This window comes from Daucus carota, chromosome 1, assembly GCF_001625215.2.
Source record: "Daucus carota subsp. sativus chromosome 1, DH1 v3.0, whole genome shotgun sequence".
In the NCBI taxonomy this organism is placed as follows: Eukaryota; Viridiplantae; Streptophyta; class Magnoliopsida; order Apiales; family Apiaceae; genus Daucus; species Daucus carota.
The window spans coordinates 26,305,510-26,329,343 of NC_030381.2; the positions used below are offsets into that span (position 1 = coordinate 26,305,510).

At 32.9% G+C, this 23,834-nt stretch overlaps 2 protein-coding genes across 17 annotated transcripts; both read left to right on the forward strand.

Moving 5' to 3' along the window:
- Positions 1-6,661: 6,661 nt before the first annotated feature.
- LOC108204751 (YTH domain-containing protein ECT3) lies at positions 6,662-8,054 on the forward strand. Its single transcript, XM_064085641.1, has 3 exons — positions 6,662-7,201; positions 7,469-7,681; positions 7,914-8,054. Exons 1-3 carry the CDS (start codon positions 6,662-6,664, stop codon positions 8,052-8,054), a joined length of 894 nt encoding a protein of 297 aa, XP_063941711.1.
- LOC108204750 (YTH domain-containing protein ECT4) lies at positions 7,925-20,485 on the forward strand. Of its 16 annotated transcripts, none has more exons than XM_064094073.1 (10): positions 7,925-8,061; positions 14,330-14,384; positions 14,801-14,859; positions 15,397-15,484; positions 17,795-17,842; positions 18,100-18,320; positions 18,874-19,377; positions 19,516-19,728; positions 19,974-20,120; positions 20,228-20,485. In XM_064094073.1, the coding sequence occupies exons 2-10, from the start codon at positions 14,357-14,359 to the stop codon at positions 20,297-20,299; spliced, it is 1,380 nt and encodes a 459-aa protein (XP_063950143.1). In that variant the 5' UTR covers positions 7,925-8,061; positions 14,330-14,356; the 3' UTR covers positions 20,300-20,485. The 16 variants fall into 16 exon arrangements, with proteins under 16 accessions (XP_063950143.1, XP_063950153.1, XP_017229827.1 ...); XM_064094083.1 differs by having other exon boundaries at positions 15,409-15,484; XM_017374338.2 differs by lacking the exon at positions 7,925-8,061 and adding an exon at positions 13,750-13,892.
- The last annotated feature ends 3,349 nt before the right edge of the window (positions 20,486-23,834 follow it).

Genomic DNA, 23,834 nt, shown 5'->3' on the forward strand with positions numbered 1-23,834 from the left:
GGCATTTGTCTGATAAAACTTCTGCCAAATCTCTGTCTGAATTTCATTGTGAATCCTGTATGCTTGCAAAACATCATAAGTTGCCTTTCCATGAGTCCAACTCTTTGGCTTCTTGTTGTTTTGACTTGATTCATATTGATTTATGGGGTCCTTACAAAACTCCATCCTTATCTGGTGCTTCTTACTTTCTTACTGTTCTAGATGATCATTCTAGAAATACTTGGACTACTTTGTTGCATTCTAAGACTCAAGTACCTCAGATTATTTCTGCATTTCTCTCTTATGTCAAGAAGCAGTTTGGTGTGGATGTCAAAACTGTAAGGAGTGACAATGGTACTGAAATAGTACAGGAGTTTTGTGTATCTTTGTTTGCTTCTCTGGGAATTGTTCATCAAAGAAGTGTAATCCTTAACAGAATGGTCGTGTTGAAAGAAAGCATAGGCACTTGCTTGATACTGCCAGAGCTTTGAGGATTCATGCAAATTTGCCTCTCAAGTTTTGGGGGGATTGCATTATGGCTTCAACTTACCTTATAAATTTGATGCCATCTTCAGTTTTATCATGGAAATCTCCATATCAGGTTCTCATGAATTCACCTCCTGATGATTCAGAATTAAGGACAATTGGTTGTTTGTGCTATGCAGCCATTAAAACTTCTGATAAGTTTGCTTCCAGGTCCTTAAAATGTGTCTTCATTGGATATCCTTATGGTCAAAAAGGATACAAGCTTGATGATTTGGATAATCATAAAACCTTTGTTAGTAGGGATGTAGTGTTTAAGGAAAACATTTTTCCTTTTAAACAATCGGTATCTGATCATGCTTCTACTTCAACTATGCAACCTGATTTTTCTGCTGATCTTGAGACTATATTGGTTCCTTCTACTCAGCAATCAAATCAGCAAAATGTGTCTTCTTAGACTGTGACAGATGATCTTCATGCTACAAGTTCTGCAGATTTTCATCTTAATAATCCTGATGTTTCAGATTATTCTGACACATCACAGACCATGGTTAGAAAATCTGCAAGAGTGTCTACTCTGCCTAAGAGATTTGATGACTTTGTGGTTGCTGCACCTAAGAAGTCTGTTCCAACACATTCTCAGGCATTTAATGTTTTTGCTGAGACTGAACTGCTTTCTTTTGGTTCTGCTTACTTGGTCACTTTGGACAAGATGCTATCTATTCATGAGCTTACTTCTTACTATCAGGCTCAGAATGATCCAAAGTGGATTGCAGCCATGGAATCTGAATTACAGGCCTTGGAACAGAATCAGACTTGGGAACTGGTTCCTTTACCTCCCAGGAAAACTGCTATTGGTTGTAAGTGGGTGTATAAGGCAAAGTTTAATCCTGATGGTACTCTAAATAAGTGCAAGGCCAGATTGGTGGCCAGAGGTGATAAGCAAATCAAAGGCAAAGACTACAAATGCACTTTTAGTCCTGTGGCTAGGTTTACTACTGTGAGAGTTCTTATTCCTTTAGCTTCTGCAAAACAGTGGGCTTTGCACCAGCTTGATATCAACAATGCTTTTTTGCATGGTTTTGTGGATGAAGAACTATATATGCAGCCTCCTCCTGGTTATAACTGTCTTCCTGGTCTGGTTTGTAGACTTAAGAGATCTCTTTATGGTCTCAGACAAGCAGCAAGACAGTGGAATGTGGAGCTTACTAAGCACCTATTGGAATTAGGATTCATTCAGTCCAAGCAAGATTATTCTTTGTTTATCAAGTTTAATTCCATTACTGGTGATTTTACTGCAGTACTTGCCTATGTAGATGATTTGCTGCTTACTGGAAATCAAAATTTTCAGATTCAAGCTGTTAAGGCTTCACTGCATAAGGCATTTACTATCAAGGATTTGGGTGAGTTAGCATATTTCCTTGGGATTGAAGTTTCAAGAACTGATTTTGGTATTCTACTTAATCAGAGGAAGTATATCTTAGACTTGCTCAAGGATTGCAATATGGAAGATTGCAAGAGTGTGACTGTTCCTTTCAAACATGGGGTTCATCTTGGAGTTAAGGACACACCCTTGTTTGAGGATGTGGAATTTTACAGAAGAATTGTGGGCAAGTTGTTGTATCTGAACATGACCAGACCTGACATATCCTATTCAGTTCAACAACTGAGTCAATTTCTGAATAATCCTGTTGTTTCACATTTCCAGGTTGCCATGCATGTCCTTCAGTATCTGAAAGGCTCTATTAATGTTGGTCTGTTTTATCCTGCACAGACTGAATTTGTGTTAAAGGGTTACTGTGATGCAGACTGGGGATCTTGTGTCTCCACTGCAAAGTCCTTGTCTGGTTATGCCATGTTTCTGGGAAATTCTTTGATTTCCTGGAAAACTAAAAAGCAGAAAACCACTTCTAAAAGTACATGTGAAGCTGAATACCGCAGCATGAGTTATGCTACTAGTGAGCTCATTTGGCTTCATGGTTTGCTTTCTGACTTACACATTACAGTTCCATTGCCTGTGGAACTTTCTTGTGATAATACTGCAGCTCAGTATATAGCTGAAAATCAGGTGTTTCAGGAGAGAACTAAGCATCTTAGGGTGGACTGTCATTTCATTCGAGACTATGTTAACAATGATTTTCTGCAGCTCATTCATGTGCCTTCTTCTCTGCAACTAGCTGATGTACTGACTAAAGCCCTTAGTGCTCCTCAAGTTCGATTTCTATGTTCCAAGCTGGGACTTGTCTTGAATCATCCAAGTTCAGCTTGAGGGGAGGATATCAAGATTAAAAGGACAGTCTTAGTCAACTCAGTCAACTCTTTGAGAGTAATTTGAGCGGGAAAATCAGTTAGACTTTAGGTCTATATATAGTCTGTTATGCTGCAAGTAGTGGACAACTTTAATGCTTGTAAATACTGTTTTTGTACATACATTTTATGCAATACAATCTGAGTTGCTCTCCTATTATTTCCATAGCTTCTTATTTCATAATCACTTATTGCCAGGTTTTGCCTGTATAAGTACCATCAGTAGTAGTAGTTGTTGTATGTCGAAAGGGCAGTCTCTCTCTCTCTCTAACTGATTCTCACTTTCTCTGTGTTTCAACCCCAGTCCATCTCTCTCTGTATATAATTTCTACTCAATATATGTCTTTTTTGTCTCTATCACTCTCATTTCGCTCTGAGTTCTTGCTTAACTCTCTCTGTATGTCATGTTATCTCTACTTTACTTGTTCCAGCATTTATAAATAGAAAACCCAGAAACGGCCTCAAATAGCCCAGGTATCCACCAAATACCAATTCCTGACACTTATCCTATTTAACTAAGTAATATGGATCCTCCTACAGACTACAGTACATCTTAAATAAACATAAATTAGTCACTGGACCTTGTATAATTTGATCATAGTATTTGATTATCCTATTCAGTTGTAGATTTTGTTTTAGAAATGTTATATTTCGTAGCTTCAGTTTGCTTTGTGTAGATTATGTTTTGTAGCTTCATATATGGTAGGTAGCTTCATCAAACACATATATCCTTGTCAAGATCTAATGCCAATGTCCGTAACAAGGGAAGATAATACACATATTTCCTACTTCATATGTTTGCTTAGCAGATTACACGGTTCCAAATATGAAGCCCAAGCCATTTGTCACCAACCGCAGTTCTAAAAACCGAACCATATGATTTAGTTATAGTTTTAATTTAACAAAAATCAAGCTTCATCATTAAGGGCATTGCCCCAAAACTGAGCCTAGCCTTGCTCTCCCCTAGCTGAAGTTTTAGAGAGCGATGGAGCAGGTGAAACAAGTTGAAATTTGAAATTAGAATTCGCTACTAAGAACCAATTTGCATAAATTAAGCCACAACTTGACTGCTTTGAAATTTTGGTGGAATAAAGTGGTTGATTTCGTTGATGTCGATCATATTGACCTTTTCAGTGCCGATGTCTGTTTGAGTGTTCTTTAAATGCAAGTCATTTTTGAAGTTTTCTGTAATTGTGTCATTTATGAAGAAGTGTGGAGAAATTGTTTTGGTCCAATTCAGTCTTACCTGGTTCCTGCCTTCTACAAAATACGTGTTTGAGTTTTCTTCAACAAGGGGAGAATAATGGGGACGGACATGAACATAGAGGAGAATTTCTATGTATATTATTTGTTGTAAAAAAAAATTATATCAAACGAATTAGTATATTTATTTATATGTTCTATTTGCAGGGTCTGGAGTTTATGTAGTTATAACAAGCCCAATTGCTTTGGGCCTTCATCCAATGAGTAATGCTATTAGGGTTTTACTATTATTCCCCACAAATTGCTTAGACTTAATTTTAGAATTATAGAAACTTATGAATTGAGTCTCTCTATGTTCGTGGGCAGCCGTCCATCATAATTTCTCTCTTTTGTGGTCAGGAAACCGAAGGGGTAGTGGTTCTTCCGACGCTAAATTACCCTCGTCTATCTTTTTATTGTGTTTACTTCTCACTTACATCTTTGTCAAATTTTGTCCTGCAGCAAAAGCAAATGGAGAGAAGAAGGACAAGAACTACTAGATCTTTCTACGCCGGAACTAATGACAGAAGAATGGCGGAAACGAATAGCAGATCTGGTACTCCGCTTTTCTCTTTTCCGCTCTGAGTTTTTCTTACCTTTGAGAATGATGAATTTGTGAATCTAGTTTACAAAGCTCTTAGTTATTACATTAGAGTTTTAATTTAATTCTATTTACGGCTGGATTACGACATAGTTGGTATCCACACGGAACTAGTCAACTATAGCCATTCAGTCCATCGACTTTACCCGTATTTCCAGGATCATTTGTACATTTCTTCAATCATGACTTACCGTCCAGTCGGCAGTTTAGTTGCTACCATTCAGTCGTCGCGTGAACCATGGCCCATTGTACTGTATATAGGTATCAAACTTAATATAATAATAACATTAAAAACATAATTAAACCCTCATTCAATATAGGGATATAAGTGGAGTGCCACTATCACATTTAATTTAATAAAAATATTAACAATAAATTTGTTGATCAGAAAGTGTATTCACCTTATTCAGAATAGAGTAATGATGAATTAATGAACCAAATAGTATGGCTAACTTGCATGAGTAAATGAATTTTGCGAAAGTGTAATAAATGAGAGGGTGCTAGAGATTCAACCCTAACTTGAAATAGAATTTATTTATCTTTTTGTACTATTTTGACTAAAATTGTGATTCAACTACTGGTGTTTACATATTTCTCGGATTCCCCCTCAAATATTGCGACCAAATAGGTTGGTGATTCCATGTAAATGAACAATGATTAGAAGGTAAAGCAAATCTTGAAGGGTGTCTTGAGGACATTTGAAAATTTCGATTATCAAAAGAATATCTTCTAGTGCCTGGAAACTGTTTCCAGGGGCCGACCCAAGAAAGTTTTTCTAACAGTCAACTCCCACGGACTGCTTTTAGGGTCCTATAATTTCTCTAGAGACTGCTTCTAGTAGAATAAAATTGTCTCTAGCCACCTTAACTCTAGAAGCCATGTGAACATCAAGGAAGCACTACGAGGCCCCCAAGAAGTGGTTGATGTTTTAATTAGGTCCCAAGAAACAGTTCCTTTACAACCAGAAACACCTTGAGGCCCCAAAACTCTGCAAGAAGTTAAGCTGCGTTCACTTGGGTGGATTGGAATCGGAGAAGAATGGAATGAAATTTGTACTATAAATTTGAGGTGATTAGAGAAAATGTCTATAATTTTCATTCCTTCAATCATTCCATTCTAAACTATTTGAACTAGAGATCTAACCCACATGTTTTGGAAGAAATGCTCATTCCACTTCTTCATCATGTTTCCCTACAATCTTCATCATAAAAAACTTAGAGTTACTCATATTTAGTCACTATTGTTTCATAATTCTTTTTTCTCCATAAAACTTCTTTACAGAATTTTTATCCCATTCTCCCCCATTCATTTCAGCCAAGTAACACAACCTTATGTTCTTACAATTAGCTTACCAGTACTATACTGGAACGCGTAGCCTGTTGCATACCGTCATGTTGTTTGAAAGTTGAGGTATCAGCTAAATAGGTGTGTGCACCCGTGGATGTGGATTAATGAATTAGAAAGGAAGTAGTAGAAGCTTACTGATGTGGAATGGTGTCCTGATTCATTAAAAATTTTGATTAATTGGTTTTTTGTTTAATTTTGACAGAATATTATGAAGATTTAAATCCATTGGGTGCCAGTAGCTGTTCAAATAAAGTAAGTAATTCACATTATCCTCTCTTGATTACATATCTCGGGTCTAGTATCCTGGCATCTTTGAATTATCTAATTTATTAGAAATTCAAAGTTACTTCTCGGATGATAATTTTTACATCTTTTTTGTTAGAGTATATGTCTTTTCTGCTTTTAGATTCCAGAATACTAGTTTTGGTTTCAGGTGTCAAAATACTGTGCCACAAATGAGTAATTTTATACATCTCATATTAATTTCGTTTAGTCTAGGGTTACTGAATCTATATTACAAAATTTAAACAATACTTTGCTTGTGGCCTGGTGGATCAGATGCCATAAGGTTTAGTCTCACTGTTTCGAGGTAAAGTTCCATGAGTTATGTTTCATCAAAAGTTATGATGTTTGTTTAAGATAGTTTTATTACTTGGGTCGGTTTGGAGATTTATATCTATTTTGCATACTGTACTAACGACTATGAATTTTTGTGATGTTCAGCAGTCAAGTTCTGGTTATAAATCAGCTGGTCAATCTCAAATTCTTAGGGAATTCTCATCACTTAAAATAAATGACCAGCGTCATTACTGTGCTCCTGGTACTAGATTGAATGACAAACCAAAAACTCAACTCTGGAAAGTAAGCAATGCAGCACATATGAAAGAAAAGTGCAACATACGTGGAGTACTTGAAGCCACGGCTCATATATCTCGTGGTCCTCGGGGAGTGGGACAAATGAGAAAAATTGTTTCAGATTTACCGGCTGTGGATAAATGGAAGTGGCTCTCAGTACAGAGAGATGATTATAACCTACAAGATTTTCAGACCAAATATGATAATGCCAAATTTTACATCATCAAAGCAGTTAGTGAAGATGACATACACAAAAGCATCAAATATAATGTTTGGTCGAGTACTCCTTATGGTAATAGCAAAGTAAACGCTGCTTTCCTTGAAACACAAGACGAAACAAGTGAAGTGGATACTGCTTGCCCAATTTTCCTCTTTTATTCCGTAAGGGTTTGCATAGTTCTTTTACAGACTGTTATATAATACTCACCTTAGTTTCTATGAATCGTACTTGTTTATAACATATTTGCATATTAGTCACGAAACAAGTGAAGCGGACACTGTGTCCTTTTTCCTCTTTTATTCAGTAAGGTTTGCATAAATCTTTTATAGAGTGTTATATAATATTCACCTGATTTTCTATAAATCGTACTTGTTTATGGCATATTTGCATTTTAGTCAAATAAGAGTCTTCTAATTTTTTTTGTCTAATATCAGGTTACTGAAAGTGGGCAATTTGTAGGCGTAGCTGAAATGATAGGAAAGGTGGACTTTGCCAAGGACCTGAACTTTTGGCAAACTGATGACTGGAATGGGTTCTTTCCAGTGATGTGGCACATAATCAAGGATATCCCAAACACACGACTGAGGCACATTACCATTGAGAGAAACAATAAGAAACCTGTAACACATACCAGGGATATGCAGGAGGTAAAGGACATTTGTCTAACACATTAGCTTAGGGCCTTTATGACTCAAAAATCACCATCAAGAAAAATAAATGAAAACAATGACATATATGTTTAGTAATTCCTATAGTAAAAGCATGAGAAATCACTTACCATACTACTGATTTACTTTAGGACATCAGTGTTATGTACTATTAAGCTTTATCCTGATAATTTCTGATACCTGTGGATGTCTGTATCGCATATATCCTCAGATTGGACTCCAACAAGGTTTAGAAATGCTGAAGATTTTCAAGGACTATACTGCAACGACATCAATTCTGGATGATTTTAGCTTTTATGAAAAGAGGGAGCAGTTACTTATGGCGAAGAGGAATAAACCTGCAAGCTACTGAAAAAGAGGTTTAAATGCTTAATGTTTTCCCTCTAAATCTGAACTTAATATTCTTTGGGTTAATTTTCTAATAGGACACTCACTTCACTCCAATATATCACTCGGATCATCCTAAAATTTGCGGTCTCATTTAAAACATCGTTTTTAGAAATTGGGCTTTTTCTTTGGGTTTCATATTGGATTCAGGTATACGCAAAACCGGATTTTAAATTGGGCTTTTTTCATAAATACCCAAGTCAAAAAGATTTTTTGCAAAAATACTGTCACCTTTTAAAACAAATTGCAAAAATACTACACCTCGAAAAATATTTGCAAAAATATGGAGGTTGCATATGCAACCATATATGCAACTGCTAGCAACCATTTATGCAACCACAAATTCAACTTTGAAAAAATATTTTGAAAATTACGTTTATTTGCATAATAAGTTGCAACTTGTTGCAAAAGGTCCGATAAGCACCCCTACAAGGCCAAAAATTGTATTACGAACTCACAAACAGAAAATCAACTAAAATAACTCAAAAATCAACTCAAAGCAACCATCAGTAACTTACGGTCTATTTATATCTTTGTCACTTTGCCGACCCATCAACATCGACGCACCGCTGACAAACAAAAAAACAACCGTGAACAATCAATCACACAAATACTTACAACCACCAACAACGCAACCTTTAATCGAGTTTAAATCAATTTTGATCTTGCGCCCTTCTCTCTTGCACTTCGAAATCTTCTGTTGTCGCATCGGTGTACACATGCTTGATATCTGATTTTGAAACGCCGTGAATCGTCAGATCTAACGCCGTGAACGAGTTACGATCGAGTATGGGTTAAACGACGGCTTTTCGCATTGAATATTTTGGCTAGTGTCAGGTTGTTTTAATCTTGGTTTGGTAGCTTGTTGTTAGTATGGTGGTGATGAGAGAAAGAGCGATTAAAGAGTGGAGAAGAGAGAAGAGAGAGAACAGTGAGCAAAGAGTGCAAGAAGAGAGCAGAAGATGAAGATGGCGACTACTGAACAAGCACCGTATTTGTGCAAATGTTTTCACTGAAGTTATAAGACTAACGTATGCTTTCAATAATTATACGTAGACAGTACTTTTGCAAATAATATGACAAAAAGAGGCATTTTTGTCAAATTCCTTTTTTTTCCTCCCCAAATTGGATATGAATATAAAATCCAAAACCTGAAACTCGAAACCTGAACCCGAAACCGAAATCTGAAATTTTGAATTTATCAATATTATCATTAATCTTCAAATACACCAGCATTCCTTGATATGCAGGATTATAATACATCATCAACACCTTTTTTTTTTGAAATAAATCATCAACACCTAAAATCCATCCGTTAATAACACCATACACAAATCCTTGTCATACGTAAATGAATTATTAAAATTTAAAGTTTGTGTATGTGTATGTATATGTATATATTATTGTGTGTATATATATCTATATATGTTGAACACCTCTATGTGATGTGTTTAAAGAGTGTATGTACTTCAATTAATATATGTACTTCAAATAATATATCATCGAGTATATGTAGTTTGATTTGCATGTCATAGAGGTTGATTCAGTGTGTATGAACAAACCTATTTTGAACCAATTCATTGTAAGCTTAGTTTGTATATATTAATTTCAAATTTTTTTCCAATTAATTCGCTCCAAGCTCAATTTACAGATTTATGTGGTGAACTTTATTAGTATTTTGAAAGTTGTTAGGCTTCTTGAAATTTAGGAGATGATCATGTTCTATATTGTTAAATTATCGATTTTGGTTATGAACTTACTGTACATCATATAAAGTAAGCGCATAATTTTTTAGTTTTAGACATAAAAAACTAAATGCAAACTAAGCACAAATTCTACACTTACGCTATATTATAGAGTAAGTACAGAATTATTAATTTTAGACAAAAAAAAACTAAGTACAAACTAAGCACAAATTCTACACTTACGCTATATTATATAGAGTAAGTGCAGAATTTTTTAGTTTTAGGCAAAAAAACTAAGTATGGACTAAGTACAAATTCTGCACTTACGTTATATTATATAGAGTTAGTGTAGAAATTTTTAGTTTTAGGCAAAAAAAAATTAAGTATAAACTAAGTACAGATTCTGTACTTACTCTACAGAGTAAGTTGAGAATTTTTTAGTTTTATGCCAAAAGAAATTGGGTATAAGTACTAACTTTGTACTTACTCTATATAATACAAAATATATTCAGAACTTTTTAATTTTATATAAAAAAACTGAGTACAAGCTAAACACAAATTCTGTACTTGCTTTGTATAATCTAGAGTAAATTCGAAATTTTTAGTTTTATAAAAAAACAACTAAGTACAAACTAGATACAAATTCTGTACTAGAAATATTTAGTTTTTTTAGTTTTAGACAAAAAAACTAAGTACAAACTAAGCATAAGTTCTGTAGTTATTAGGGGTGAGCATTCGGTTCGGGTATCCATAAACCGAATGGATATATCCGAAATATTTTGGTTCGGATATCGAACCGATAAAATATAATTCGGTATATGGAATGTTTTTAGATAATTTCGGAATTTCGGTTTTTTAAATCGAACTTTTGGATTTATCCGAATAAATCTACTAATGTATATAGTTATGTTGTAACTTATCCTTTAAGTTTTTTTGAAACATAATAAACAATACTCCCTCCGTCCCAGTCATTTGTATACAAATGGCTGGGACACGGAGACCAAGAAAAGAGATAAAAAATGAGTAAATGTGGGTGAAAAGTGAGTATAGTGGTGGGACCCATTTATATTTAATAATAAATTTGAGATAGTGGAGAAAAGTAGTGGGTATAATAGTGTTTATATTATTATAGAATGGAGATAGTGGGAGAATGTAGTGGGTGTAGTAGTGTTTTATATTATAAAAAGTTACTATTTTGGGAATGTATAGAAATGATGGGACAACCCAAAAAGGAAACTGTATAGAATTGATTGGGACGGAGGGAGTATCAAATTTCAAACATTGTATGTTTATCATTTGGTTGTCTCTAATAAGCTATGATTTATCAATTTATTTCTCTAAGATAAATTATGATTTGCACTTTGTTTTATTTAAATAAATGGTGCCTTATGTTCCTGTAGTTTGACTAGTTAATATGGTCTAGAATGAATATTATAATTTCATTTTAAGAATTTCATTTTCTTTTTAATTTTGTTATACACATGCAATTTGTGTTATATGCACAATTAAGGTTGTGTTATATGATACTTTTTGTTGTTTGGTTTTTTGGAAAGTTTGGAATCCGATCCGGATTAATATTAATGGTTTGGTTTCCATCCGAAATTAATTCGGTTCGGTATTTGGAAATGAAATTTCGCATTTTTGGAAATTTGGATATCCAAATTAATTTCGGTTCGGTAACCAAATTTCCGAATACTCACCCCTAGTAGTTATAAAGTATAGTCTTATGTAGCGGAAGTCTGTGAATCGTATTTAAATCTGGCCGTTAGATTATCTATTCCAGGGATAAAAAATGATTTGGTTGAATAATAAAACATATCCAACTGTGATTGGTGAAACGGTTTCCATTTTTTGTTGATAAAATTATAATGTATTTAAATATATAATATTTTTCTAAATTTGAAAATAATATAAATTAAAAATGTAATGTTTGAAAAAATAAGCCTGCATCTTACTACATTTATAATTAAATATATTTCTTTGAAATTAGCCGCTCGCTCATTGAAAATTATATTTAATATATGCATTCATTAAAAATATTTAACTATCGACTTAATCTAATATCATATTATTTAATATTAATGAAATATAATATACAAATATCTAATTTTAATATTTATCAAAAATAATTTTTCGTGTTCATGATAAAAAATGCTCCATCTGTGTCAGCCATTTCTTTACACTTTTTTTAAAACGTTTTATCCAAAATTTCACATTCCAAGAATTATTAAATCAATATACTTATATAAAGGAGAAGCGCGGGGCGTGTAGGTGGCGCCTCTCATATCGCTTTGTTCTATTTTTCTAATTTTCTGAAATTTTTGGATAAAAAATATATCAAAAATTAGAACTACCTTTTTTAGTTTCAGGTATATAAGAAGCAAGTTTCAGTATCTGATTTTGTTTCAGATTATTTATGGAATATAGTAGCTTGAAATTTTTAATTTGATTTTGTTTCAGATTATTTAATTACGGGAAATAGTAGCACATAAGTCTCTCTGCACCTATAAATACCCCTATAGATTGTAGGGTTTTGGATCATCTAAACACAACCTCTTATATTTCAATTTCAATCTGATTTTGTTTCAGATTATTTAATTATGGGAAAGAGTAGCACACAGGGTTTTGGATCGTCTAACCACAACCTCCTCTCTTTCAATACCACAACCCTACCTCTCTCTGGTGATAGTTCTTTTGCTCGATTTCCAACTCGGTGGTGCCGTTCTTCTGCGACGATAAGTGAAGGATGTTTATACAGTATTAAAAAAATAAAGGTTATTGCAAGCAAATGTAGTTATAGACCGCTATGTGGAAGTCAACAAATCCAAACACGGGAAAATAATATAGTCTTGACATGATATTGATGGATGATATCAATAAATTAACTATTAGTGATGTATGTTTGTTGGTTATTATTTTATAATATTTGTTTTGTTCATCGGACATGTTTGTTGTTGTCAATTTTTATATAATTTACTTTGTATACAGGTTAAAATTATTCATGAATAATCTGTTTGCTCCGTTCAAACAACTTTTAAGTGAAGGTTGTTTATACAGTATTAAAAAATAAAGATCCTTACAAGCAACGGTAGTTATAGACTGCTATCTCACATATTTAGGTTAGATGTTTTTGTGCACAATCAATCAAAAAAATTTGGAGGAAGGTGCCAATGTAATAACATGATTACTTTTAAAAAAACACAAATTAAATTGTTAATACGTGTATAAATTTATTTTCATTTTTTCACCATGAATTATATTCCAATTTTATATATTAGTATTGGTATTAAATCAAGATTTTTATAGCATAAAATTTATTTTATCCCACAAATATTAACTTGGAAACATTAATATACATTTTATAGACAACCACAAAATTATTGCATTCTACAAATATTAATATTGAATTATTAATATAATTTTTATAGGCCGCCGCAACGCGCGGATTCTCAACTAGTACAATTAAATTTTATAGTATGAAATTCAGCTCTCACTATTTTTTTCACTATACTTAATTTAAATATTAAATATTAATAGATTTGTATCATCTTTTTTTCCTCTTGTTTTTTATATTCTCTCTTTTTATATGACACTTTTGACTTAGGCACGTACTTTTAGATGGGTTGACCGGATAGTAAAATTATTATTTTTAATTGATTTTTTTTTGAATTACAATTTTGATTACATATTTTTATTTAAAAAAAAATCAAAAATAATATTAATGATATTTAAAAGTGTGTATTTTGCGCCCAACATTTGGGGATAAATACTAAATAGGGTTTGTCTAGTGTGTGCTCATAGGCACATGCTAAGCACTAACATTTATAAAATTGGAGGGATTTGATTGGTGTGGTTGTTGTAAATGCAGGGGGCCATCATTATTAATGAGTGTAAGCCAATCAAAATCTCCCAAATTTATAAATTTTAGTGCTTAGTGTGTGACCTTCGGCACACCATAGAAAAACCGTACTAAATAATATACCAGGGGAGAGGGACCGTCGGATCGGAAGCAAGGGTTTTCATTAACACACACATAAAATATGTAATGGAGACCTTTCTAAAAATTCACTAAACCTCAACTTTTGTCGTCTTCTCCACCATTGCACTGCTGTCACTAGGTTTGTGTCTTCTCTTCGTAAGTACATTTTGTCTTTCTCTTCAACGTAATTTAGTTTGTCTGATGTTATGATGATGTTTTTGATAATCATGTGTTTGGTTATAATTTTGAACCCAATAAAATAGGTGAATATGGGTATATATGTATGTTGGGCTTGTGGGTTTTTGTGGGTCGTTCACTAATTATTTAAGAAGATAGTTTGATTTTTTTGGCTGATTCTTGGGTTTGTGCTTTGTATATAAACCCGAACATGTTTAGGGTAAAATTTACGCGGGCCTTGCCTCTTAAATGATCGAGTGGTTTAATATGATTCTTGGGTTTGTATATGTTTTGCATTGGTTTTACTTGAATTGGGTATTTTTGTTGAAAATAGGACGTGGTTAGTTTGAAGAATTTGGGGTATATGCAGATGTAGTTCTGATCTTTGTTGTATTGTAGGTGAGAAATTGAGCATTGGTGGTTGACATGGCTGAAGAGAAGAAAACGGGGCAATGTATCCTTTATCCTTTGCTTTTATGCTCCCGTACTAGATGCCTTTTAGGGACTGTCATCTTTGCGGGAGTCGTGGTTTAGTTTGATCATTCCGATTCTTTTTCAATCCCAGTTAATGATGATGGATGATCATACTAGAACACTTAATTTAGTAAAATGTAGCTTCTATATGTGTACAATTGATTGGCAGATTCATATGGCTGGTATCATTATATAGTCATATTACTTTCAGTATTTCAGCTGAATGCGAGTTGTCGAACATCAAGGGATTTTAGATTTTCCTGTTGGAGTTGGTTTCTTGGTTATGTAAATTTTCACCAATGTAAGTCCTCATGTGTTCTTAGGCCTTGAACATCAAACATGTTAGTTATCATTTGGACATTTTATGTATGGATATCACTTAACTATACTTTATAGTTAAACTGGTTGATGCAGTGCGCAAGCCTCAATTACCTACAATAATTGAGCGTGAAGAGGTATGTCATCAGTACTTCAGCTTATTTGACTTTGTGGATTTGGATCCTTTAACTCTAAGAAAGTGTTCAATGCCATTATAAATGTTGGCAGATAAATGTTCAGTTATATATTGTGTATCTGATGTCATGGTCCAATTTTCAATGACTGTCATCCATTTGCTTGGTTGCTCTGTTATACAATTGGTTTTAGCTTTCTGTTTCCTTACTGTACCACAAGCAAGCATGTAGGTAATATGATATCTTGTTAGACGATACCTAGATTTATCTTTCTTGTATAATCTACAAACCTTTAATATGAAAATGTATTGACAATGAACCTGATGTAAATGAGCAGCCACTAGCATCAATCTTTTTGTGTTAATTTACAGGAATAATTATATACCAGTTTCATACTTTAAATGCTTTAAGCAGATGTTTCTAGGATTTATGATGATAAATTGTTTGGTATAGATATTAATTGTGTTCTTCTCTTTACATTTAAGCATTACAATAAAATTTGTTATCTCGTTTATGTTAAAACTTGATAACTTCTTGTAGCTTATCTACCAGGCTTCAAGAGAAGATATACAATCAGATACAACCACATGCCAGAATCATTCAGGAGATTCTATACCAGCTGTTAATGGTAACTCTGATCAATATATAGTAACATGGCATGTTTTTACCATTTACGTACTAACCGTTAGTAAGATCTTCGATTGGTTTGTCTTGGTGTCTTTTGCTTTGTTAGCATCAATTGATCTTAACAAAGAACACAGGATGTCTAAGATTCAATTTTAATCCTAAAGTGGTGTATAGAAACTCTGGCATATATAAGGCTTTTAAATATTAAGAAAACCAACATGAGCAGCCAGCATATTGGTCATTATCATCTCATGTTCACGTGCAGCTATCTACATTAATCCTATAAAAATGCTTAGTCATGTCTCGATATGTGGCGTACCATGTATCAGCACTCCATATGAGCGGAATGGATCCGGAACAGATCTGATCGAATCTATATTTGTCTAATGTATTGGATTGGATTGACTGTCGAATTTTCAAAAGCTTGTCCATATTTGACCTGTCAGAATATGAGTTTATTGGTTCGAATCTTCAGTCTGTTTAGTAGCGCATGATGAACATGTACGCTACAAGTGAATAAAAAAATTATGCTGAAATAAGAGTTACCTATTCGAAACTCTGACAATGGCATATACTAATTAACATAATTAGGGTCATTGACAACCATCATGGTTGTTACATTGTTATATTGTGTTTGAACCCTATATGTTATTTTATTTGCTCGCTTGGATGTTGTGTTGGCAAGTCAGTCTAACTTGGGCTAATGTATTATTAGGTTGATATGTCCTAACCATGGTATTTTTAAAGGAAGTATGCTAGTTAGAATGGTAAGTCATTCAGTGAGGATCTAACTTGGCGTTAATAAGTATACACACATAAACACTTTATATTCTTTATATATAAAGAGAAACTAATTTTTGTAAGCTACATTGATGTTTTTGTATTATATAAACACGTCATCAACTTCAATCCATAAAGCTTCTGACATCTGTGTTACAAATCATTACAAGGGAGTGAGGTCAAGGAATAATGATGAAAGCTTCTAATTGTAACAGTAATACCAATTTTAACTCCTTAACATTATACAGCCTGCAAGTTATTACAGTCATTGTAAGATTTTATAATTTATACAAAATGAAAACTTATTTTTGCACATGTTTCCAAATTTTAAACAGAATTATAGTTGGCTTCTGCTTTTGTATGGAATACTTGTCTTTGTTTCTGTAAACAGTTATAATTATTAAATTGATTTATAAATTAAAAAAGCTAAAATTGGATTTTGCTAGCATTTTAATATACAAAACTAAAAATTGAAATATTTTCATATTCATACGATATTAAAATTATAATATTAAAGAAGAATCAGAAATCTTTGGTACCTAGTCGGTTAGTCCTATTGGCCCAATGATTAAAGTCTAGCCAGATGAAACTGATTAGGTGTTATAACATAAAGGATAAAAAATGTTAATGTGTTAAATAGGATCTTAGACAGTATATAAAAATAATAAGGTTGAAATATATAGTTAATGTTAAAAATTATGGATGTTTATTTATAAGATCATAGACAATAAAAAGATGGGTTTTTTTTAAATGTAGATCATATATAGTGTATAAAAAAGCATTCAGGTTAAATTATATAGCAGGGTAAAGGAAAATTAAGTCTGCAAAGTTGAGTCTGTGATCCCTGTTATTTGGTCGGTCAATGGGTCCTATTGGCGAGGTTAATAAATTATGTATTAGCACACGTATAATAATTGTAAATTTAAATTTTATGACAATGTTAAGGTGGATAAATTAATTTTAAGGGTAAAATTTTTTACTTTTCCTAGCACGTGTGTGAAACTCAAATAATATGGGATGGAGGGAGTATATATATGAAATATTGCTTAAAAAATTTGAATTTTGATTTACAAGATTGTGGATAGTAAAACGAAAGATATTTGTATATATGGTGTTCCTTGTTGTATGAACAACTATTAAAGGTTTTTTTTAAAGGGATACTAGGTCGTATGAATTGCATGAGTCTTTGGTCATGTAGTAACTGGAGTAATTCCACGGCCACCACCGTACACCATCGGTCATCCTACATCTCAACAATTTCGTTCGTACTGGGAAAAAAAAGGTATTAAGCAACCAAACACAAATTGGGTTGTGTCTAGGGTCCTAGAAATTGTCTGTAGCTGCCCAGAGAATAAGGACTGTTTCGGGGAAAAATTTTTCTCTGGGTGCCTAAACTCAAGTGACCATGTATGTCCAGCACTGGAGTCATATTCTTCTTGATTGTCCTCCTTTTATGAAAATATTATTTGAAGCATTACGAGTGTAATTGCAATTGTGACTGAAAGTCGCTTTTCTGTCTTAAATTCGACAGAATGTAATGAAGATATAAATCAATTGGGTGGAAGCAGCGGTTCTAGTACAGTAAGTACTTACATTTTTTCATAATTATTTGTCTTGTTTCTTTAAATTTTGCATCTTTAAAGTAAAAAAATCAGCTAATTACTTTTAAAATGAAAGTGTAACTTGTGAGATTAAACATTTGCGTTTCTGATTTTTTTTTTAATTATCCTTTCAGGGTACAGCAACTGTCTAACTTTCTTGTATAGTATCTGTGCCTGGCTACAATCTTATCCTACTGGGACTTTGATGGGGGCTGATTGACAATAGCCTTTTCTTCAGAAATTTTGCAGGACTTTGATTCAAATAAATCACGAACCATGCCAAGTGAGTCTTGTAATTCAGCATATGTTCGTGATGCAACAAATAGCACCACTGATGTGTCCAGGAGAGTTAAATCCTCGAACCTTCGACAGAATAACAATTTGCATCAGTATGCTACCTCGCCAAGTATTACCAAGTCCCATTTTCACACCAAACATGTAAGATCATTAAATCAGGTACTTAATAAACTATGATATAATGCATCGCACATATAATTAATTTTAAAATGTTATTTTTGGTTTTTAATTGTATTGTTATTGTTCATAGGATTACATTTGCAAAGTTTTCTTGAAGTTCCCAAATTGTGAGATGATATTAGTGTTTTTTTTAGTTTTAATTTCAGAATATAAGTTTTTGTTTTAGGTTATTAAATACAATTTCACGTATCACTAGTTTTATAAAGATCATATATATATATCTATATATATATATATATATATATATATATTTATTTATTTATTTATTTAATTTGGGGTCAAATATTCCATGTTACAAAATTTAAACAATAACTGTGCTTGTGGCCTGGTGGATTCTATGCGGCGATACGTTCTAGTCTGTCTGTTTTGGGTTGGAGTCCCATCGAGCAGTGATTCCTCAAGAGTTTTAATGTTTGGTCAATATAGTTTTATTGTATTTTGGTTTCAATTTTTTTTCCCAAATATATTTTGCTAGGCCAAATTGTTCAGTCATTACTGCTGACTACCATGAACTGTCTCTCATCTCCTGCAGTTAAGGTCTGGTTATAGATCTGCCGCTATGTTTCCATCACAAAGGATATTCTCATCATGTAGTGCAAACAACAAAGATGGTTTCTGTGTCCGTGATAATGGTTTGAATTACAGTCCAAGTACTAGAACGTGGAACAGAAGTGATCCATTAAATTTTAAAGAGAAGTGCAACATGAACGGAGAGCGTGCAGCCACGGTGGAGTTGACTTGTGGTCCTCGGAGCCAGGGGAGAAAAAGTGTTATAAGTTCATTGTCTGTGGATAACAGGATGCGGCTCTTAGTACAAAGAGATGACTATAACCTAAAAGATTTCCAGACTGAATATGACAATGCTAAGTTTTATGTCATCAAATCATTTAGTGAAGATGACATACATAAAAGCATTAAATATAATGTCTGGTCAAGTACCCCTAGTGGCAACAGGAAATTAGATTCTGCTTTTTGTGATACACAGGACGATACAAGTGAAGAAGAAATTGTATATCCAATTTTCCTCTTTTATTCAGTAAGGGCTTGCATAGTTATGTGAATTAAATTTCGACCAAAAATCTCCTTCACTTCTCTAAAGTTTACTTGTGTATCTCATGTGTGCATGATAGTCAAATAAGTGTTTCTAATATTATTTTTTCCTCCTGTATATCAGGTTAACAAAAGTGGGCAGTTTGTAGGCTTAGCTGAAATGATTGGAAAAGTGGACTTTGCCAAAAACTTGAACTTTTGGCAGAGCGACAGGTGGAATGGGTTCTTTCCAGTCAAGTGGCACATAATCAAGGATATTCCCAACACAGAACTAAGACACATCATCCTTGCGAATAACGATAACGAGTCTGTAACATATTCCAGGGATACACAGGAGGTATTTGCCTTGTTTATTACACATTAACACAGGGTCTTTTATGATTCAGTAAACACCATCAATAAAAAAATAATGAGAACAAGGACAAATATGTCTAGCGACTGTATTTTTGGTTAAAGCATAAAGAAATTACTTGCCATATATTCCTGATTAACTTTCTGCCATTAGTTGTGTTTTTAACTGTAAAGGTTTGTCCTGATAATTAATAGCTGATGCTTGTGGATTTTATCCTTACATCTCACCAGATTGAATTCAAACAAGGTTTAGAAATGCTTAAAATTTTCAAGAATTATACTGCAAAGACATCATTGCTGGATGATTTCAATTTCTATGAGAAGAGGGAGCACTCACTCAGGGTGAAGAGGAACAACATGCAGGCTAATGAAACACAGGTCTAAATGCAACACACTCACTGAATAATCTTATTTTGAATTCTCGTGATTATTTCTTTAGGATTAGTTTATTTTTAAACAAATTTTGCTTGCTTATGTTCCCATAGATACATTATAGAGCAGGACAACGAACAACCAGCAGAGGATTTACCCCCAATGGCTGTTCAGACTTCGTATAGCGCATTTTCTGGAAAACCCAAAGATTCTTAGTTCATGTACCAGATACTAAGGCTGATTTATGTATCTAGAGGACAGTAAAAGTTTCGAATCCAGGGTCTTGACTGTTGAGGGCACGGTAAATGCCATAGCATCACTACATTGTTGGTTATCTGAACTTGTTCATTTGGATTTTTTTTGTTGGAATATTTTGCCTCGCATTCACGTAACTTATTCGATATGATTATGGTGTTTCTGCAAAAAAATTTGAATCCTTTATATTTTAAATGCAAACATGGGTTTGACCCTGGCTCACGCTGATAGTTTCTTAGAACAGATACTCAATTGTAAGGTTATAACCCATATTTGGCAAAAAAAAAAAGAAAGAAAGAAGTTTTGTTTTCTAAATGCTTTACAACTTTCTTTGTTTTTTTTTTCCCGGAAATGAACTTAATGGATTTTTTCTTTTTTTGCGTTAGGAGTTGCTCATTGCTTATTATTTTTAATCTTCTTTGACAAACAGTTTGGCGTTCAAAATATTAATAAGTATCTTGATGATGAGATGTAAGCAACAAAATGAAATAAATGAGATGTAAGCAACGAAATAAAATAATATATTGATAGTAAGTAGGATATTTGTTGCATACCAATTTTTGTATACTGATATGATGAAATTAGAGAATTGATATTAGTGAGCTTGATGTGATGACGACAGGGCCGGCTCAACAGTGAAGTGCTTAGGGCCCCCAGCCCTAAAAGGGCCTCAAATTTTTTATAATTTTATATATATGTTTATGTTATAATAGTTAAATTTTGATTTGTATTTATGAAAATAAATATTTAAAATAAATATAAATTATTTTAATTTATATATATATATATAATATTAGTAATATAAATAAGATTAACTTAAAAAAATGAGAATTAGATGATGTAAATGATTTTGAATTTTTCAGTAATATCTGTAAGTACCTAATAAATGTAATATATATACTATTTGAATAAATAATATCTATTTTGTTTTTCGTAAGTTTTACGTTATTATAAATTATGTAATTTCTATCTTTATTGGTATAGTACTCTTGAAAATTTTAATTAGCTTAAATGTTATATTAATATACAAATTAACCTAAAAAATAAAAATATATAAATGATGTATAAATTTTGTGTAAAATGTAAATATAATTATTATGTTCTCATAAAAAAATATATGTATAATTATTTATAAGAATCCAAAATATAAACTATTTCAAATATAAAAAATAAGTATTACATAAAAATTTATCACAAATAATATATAAATTTATATATTAAATAAAATAAAAATATTTTTATATATTGAAAAAGGCCTACATTAAATCTTGCTTAGGGCCTTATAGTGAGTTGAGCCGGCCCTGGATGACGAGTTAATTTTGGGGCACAGTAAGAGGAACTGATGTATATATTCAAATAATTTTCTTGACCTGGAACCGTTGCTCTGTGTTGGACAGTAATAGTCTTTTTCCAATTTGGAAAGACGAAGAGTATCATCCTCCACCGTTTGAGAGGTGATAGCGTGCTTTTCACCATTAAACTCAAAAATGGTTGGGGCTTGCCAGAGTGTCTTATATGCAAAAATATGTAGATCGATCAGGTGGGCCAGTCCCACAAAAGAAGACCGTGATGGGCTGACAGAGTCAAGATCGGTTCAAACTATAAATGGCTACGCCGAGAAGACGGGCGCCCCTTATCTTCTGGATGCACCAAGTTAACTCTCAAACTTCCTTATTCACGGAAGGATTATGATTTGAAGGGCAGGAGGAGAAGCATTGTGCTTAAGGGGACGCCCTTGGGTATATGTGAGTCCTAGTGCTGGCTTGTCGAAGACATGCTACAAAATAGTTATCCGTTGACAAGTTTCCAACTAACGGATACTGAAAGTATCATACTATCCGTTGATAGTTACAAACACTTTATTAAATTACACAATATACTGAGTGTTATATTTTCATCCAGATCAAGTGTATTTTAAAGATCTCTCCCAACTTATGATTTGAGGAATTGCATGCATAAATTATACCTTTGATGATAACAAAGACACTTTTATAGATAATAAACTTGAAAATGCATTGATAAATACTAAGAGTTAGAAAAAAAAAAAAGAGTTCAGAAAGTTGTACAAGAATTTGACCTCTAAACTGAGCATATTCAATTATGTCTTCTAAATTTTCTCGTTCTTCCCAAATTTACATCATTTATCTCAATCTGAATATGGAATTGTTAGAATCTATCTTCTTCATCCACATCTTTGACGTCAAGCTTCTTTACTAAAATTTCATTACTTATTTTCTTCAACTGTCCTCGAGTCTGATTGGAAAATTGATTGTGTCAAGTGGGACATAATATTCTAGGATAGTCCCAACATGAAACTAACTACTAAGACACATCATCTTTGCAAATAGCGATAACGAGTTTGTATCATATTCTAGGGATACTGAGAGATCTATAGGTTGAAACTAAAACAAAGAAACATATTGAATGTACTGAATGTATTTCATAAAACTTGAAGAAGAAGATTATAATGCATGACCATATATACAGAGTTTGTTATTTGATTCTAGAACATTCCAGATTATGCTATGCAAATTGTAACTAACACCTGGATGTGAGTGTATACTCAAAGATGCTGAGATGCTAAGGAGTGGAATGAGGTGGAGTAAAGTAGTGCAGTATGCTTGAGTGACAGCATGCTAAATGTAGCTGTAGGAGATAGCTTCCGACATTAGTTATGGTTTTTATGAAGGACAACTAATATTTGTTGCCGGTGGTTTTTATTCTTGCATCTTTTTGGATTAAATCCCGACAAGGTTTGGAAATGCTCAAAATTTTCAAATAATATACTCCCTCTGTCCCATTTTAACTGATGTTTGACTTTTTGACACGTATATTGAGACGTAAAAAAACAATATCTACACTCAATAAAAAAATTCAATTCTTATATCAAATAAAAGCTTAAATTCTAAACTTTTATTTGATATAAATTTTATAAAGAATAATTATGTTTAGATGCGATTTTTTTAACATCTTAAAATACGTGTAAAAAAGTCAAAAGCAGTTAAAATGGGACGGAGGGAGTACTATAAATCATCACTCCTGACTGTTTCGACTTCTATGAGAAGAGGAAGCACTCACTCAGACAGAGGTTTAAATGCAAAACACGCATTGAATATTCAAATTCAAATGAGAGAGAATGAATGTTTTATTTTAAAAAAAAGTAATAGGATAAAAAGTTAAGAGTCATGTAGTGAGTCTTAAAAAAAATAAAGAAAAAGTTAAAAGTCATGTAGGAGCTCTTAAAAAAAGGAAACACTACATTCTGAATTCTGATAGTGTTCTTTCTATTTAGGAGTCTCTTGGAAATGATCTTACTGCTGTACAAGAAACTAAGGCATCCATCGACGATTTTCGCTCTGGACTAAGTCCGCACGTATTTGCTTTCGGCCTCCTCCCAAAAGACCTCATATTAATGGAGTTGCTTGACAGTTTATATTCAAGACAAATTTTTTTTATCTTTCCGAT

Bases quoted from the DNA above. Each gene is read 5' to 3' on its own strand.
- LOC108204751 (XM_064085641.1), top strand. From the start codon at position 6,662: ATGAATTTTTGTGATGTTCAGCAGTCAAGTTCTGGTTATAAATCAGCT. The intron at 7,202-7,468 runs GTTTGCATAGTT...GTCTAATATCAG, and splicing joins TCCTCTTTTATTCCGTAAGG to GTTACTGAAAGTGGGCAATT. The intron at 7,682-7,913 runs GTAAAGGACATT...ATATATCCTCAG, and splicing joins ATACCAGGGATATGCAGGAG to ATTGGACTCCAACAAGGTTT.
- LOC108204750 (XM_064094073.1), top strand. From the start codon at position 14,357: ATGGCTGAAGAGAAGAAAACGGGGCAAT. The intron at 14,860-15,396 runs GTATGTCATCAG...AACTTCTTGTAG, and splicing joins CAATAATTGAGCGTGAAGAG to CTTATCTACCAGGCTTCAAG. The intron at 19,729-19,973 runs GTATTTGCCTTG...ACATCTCACCAG, and splicing joins ATTCCAGGGATACACAGGAG to ATTGAATTCAAACAAGGTTT.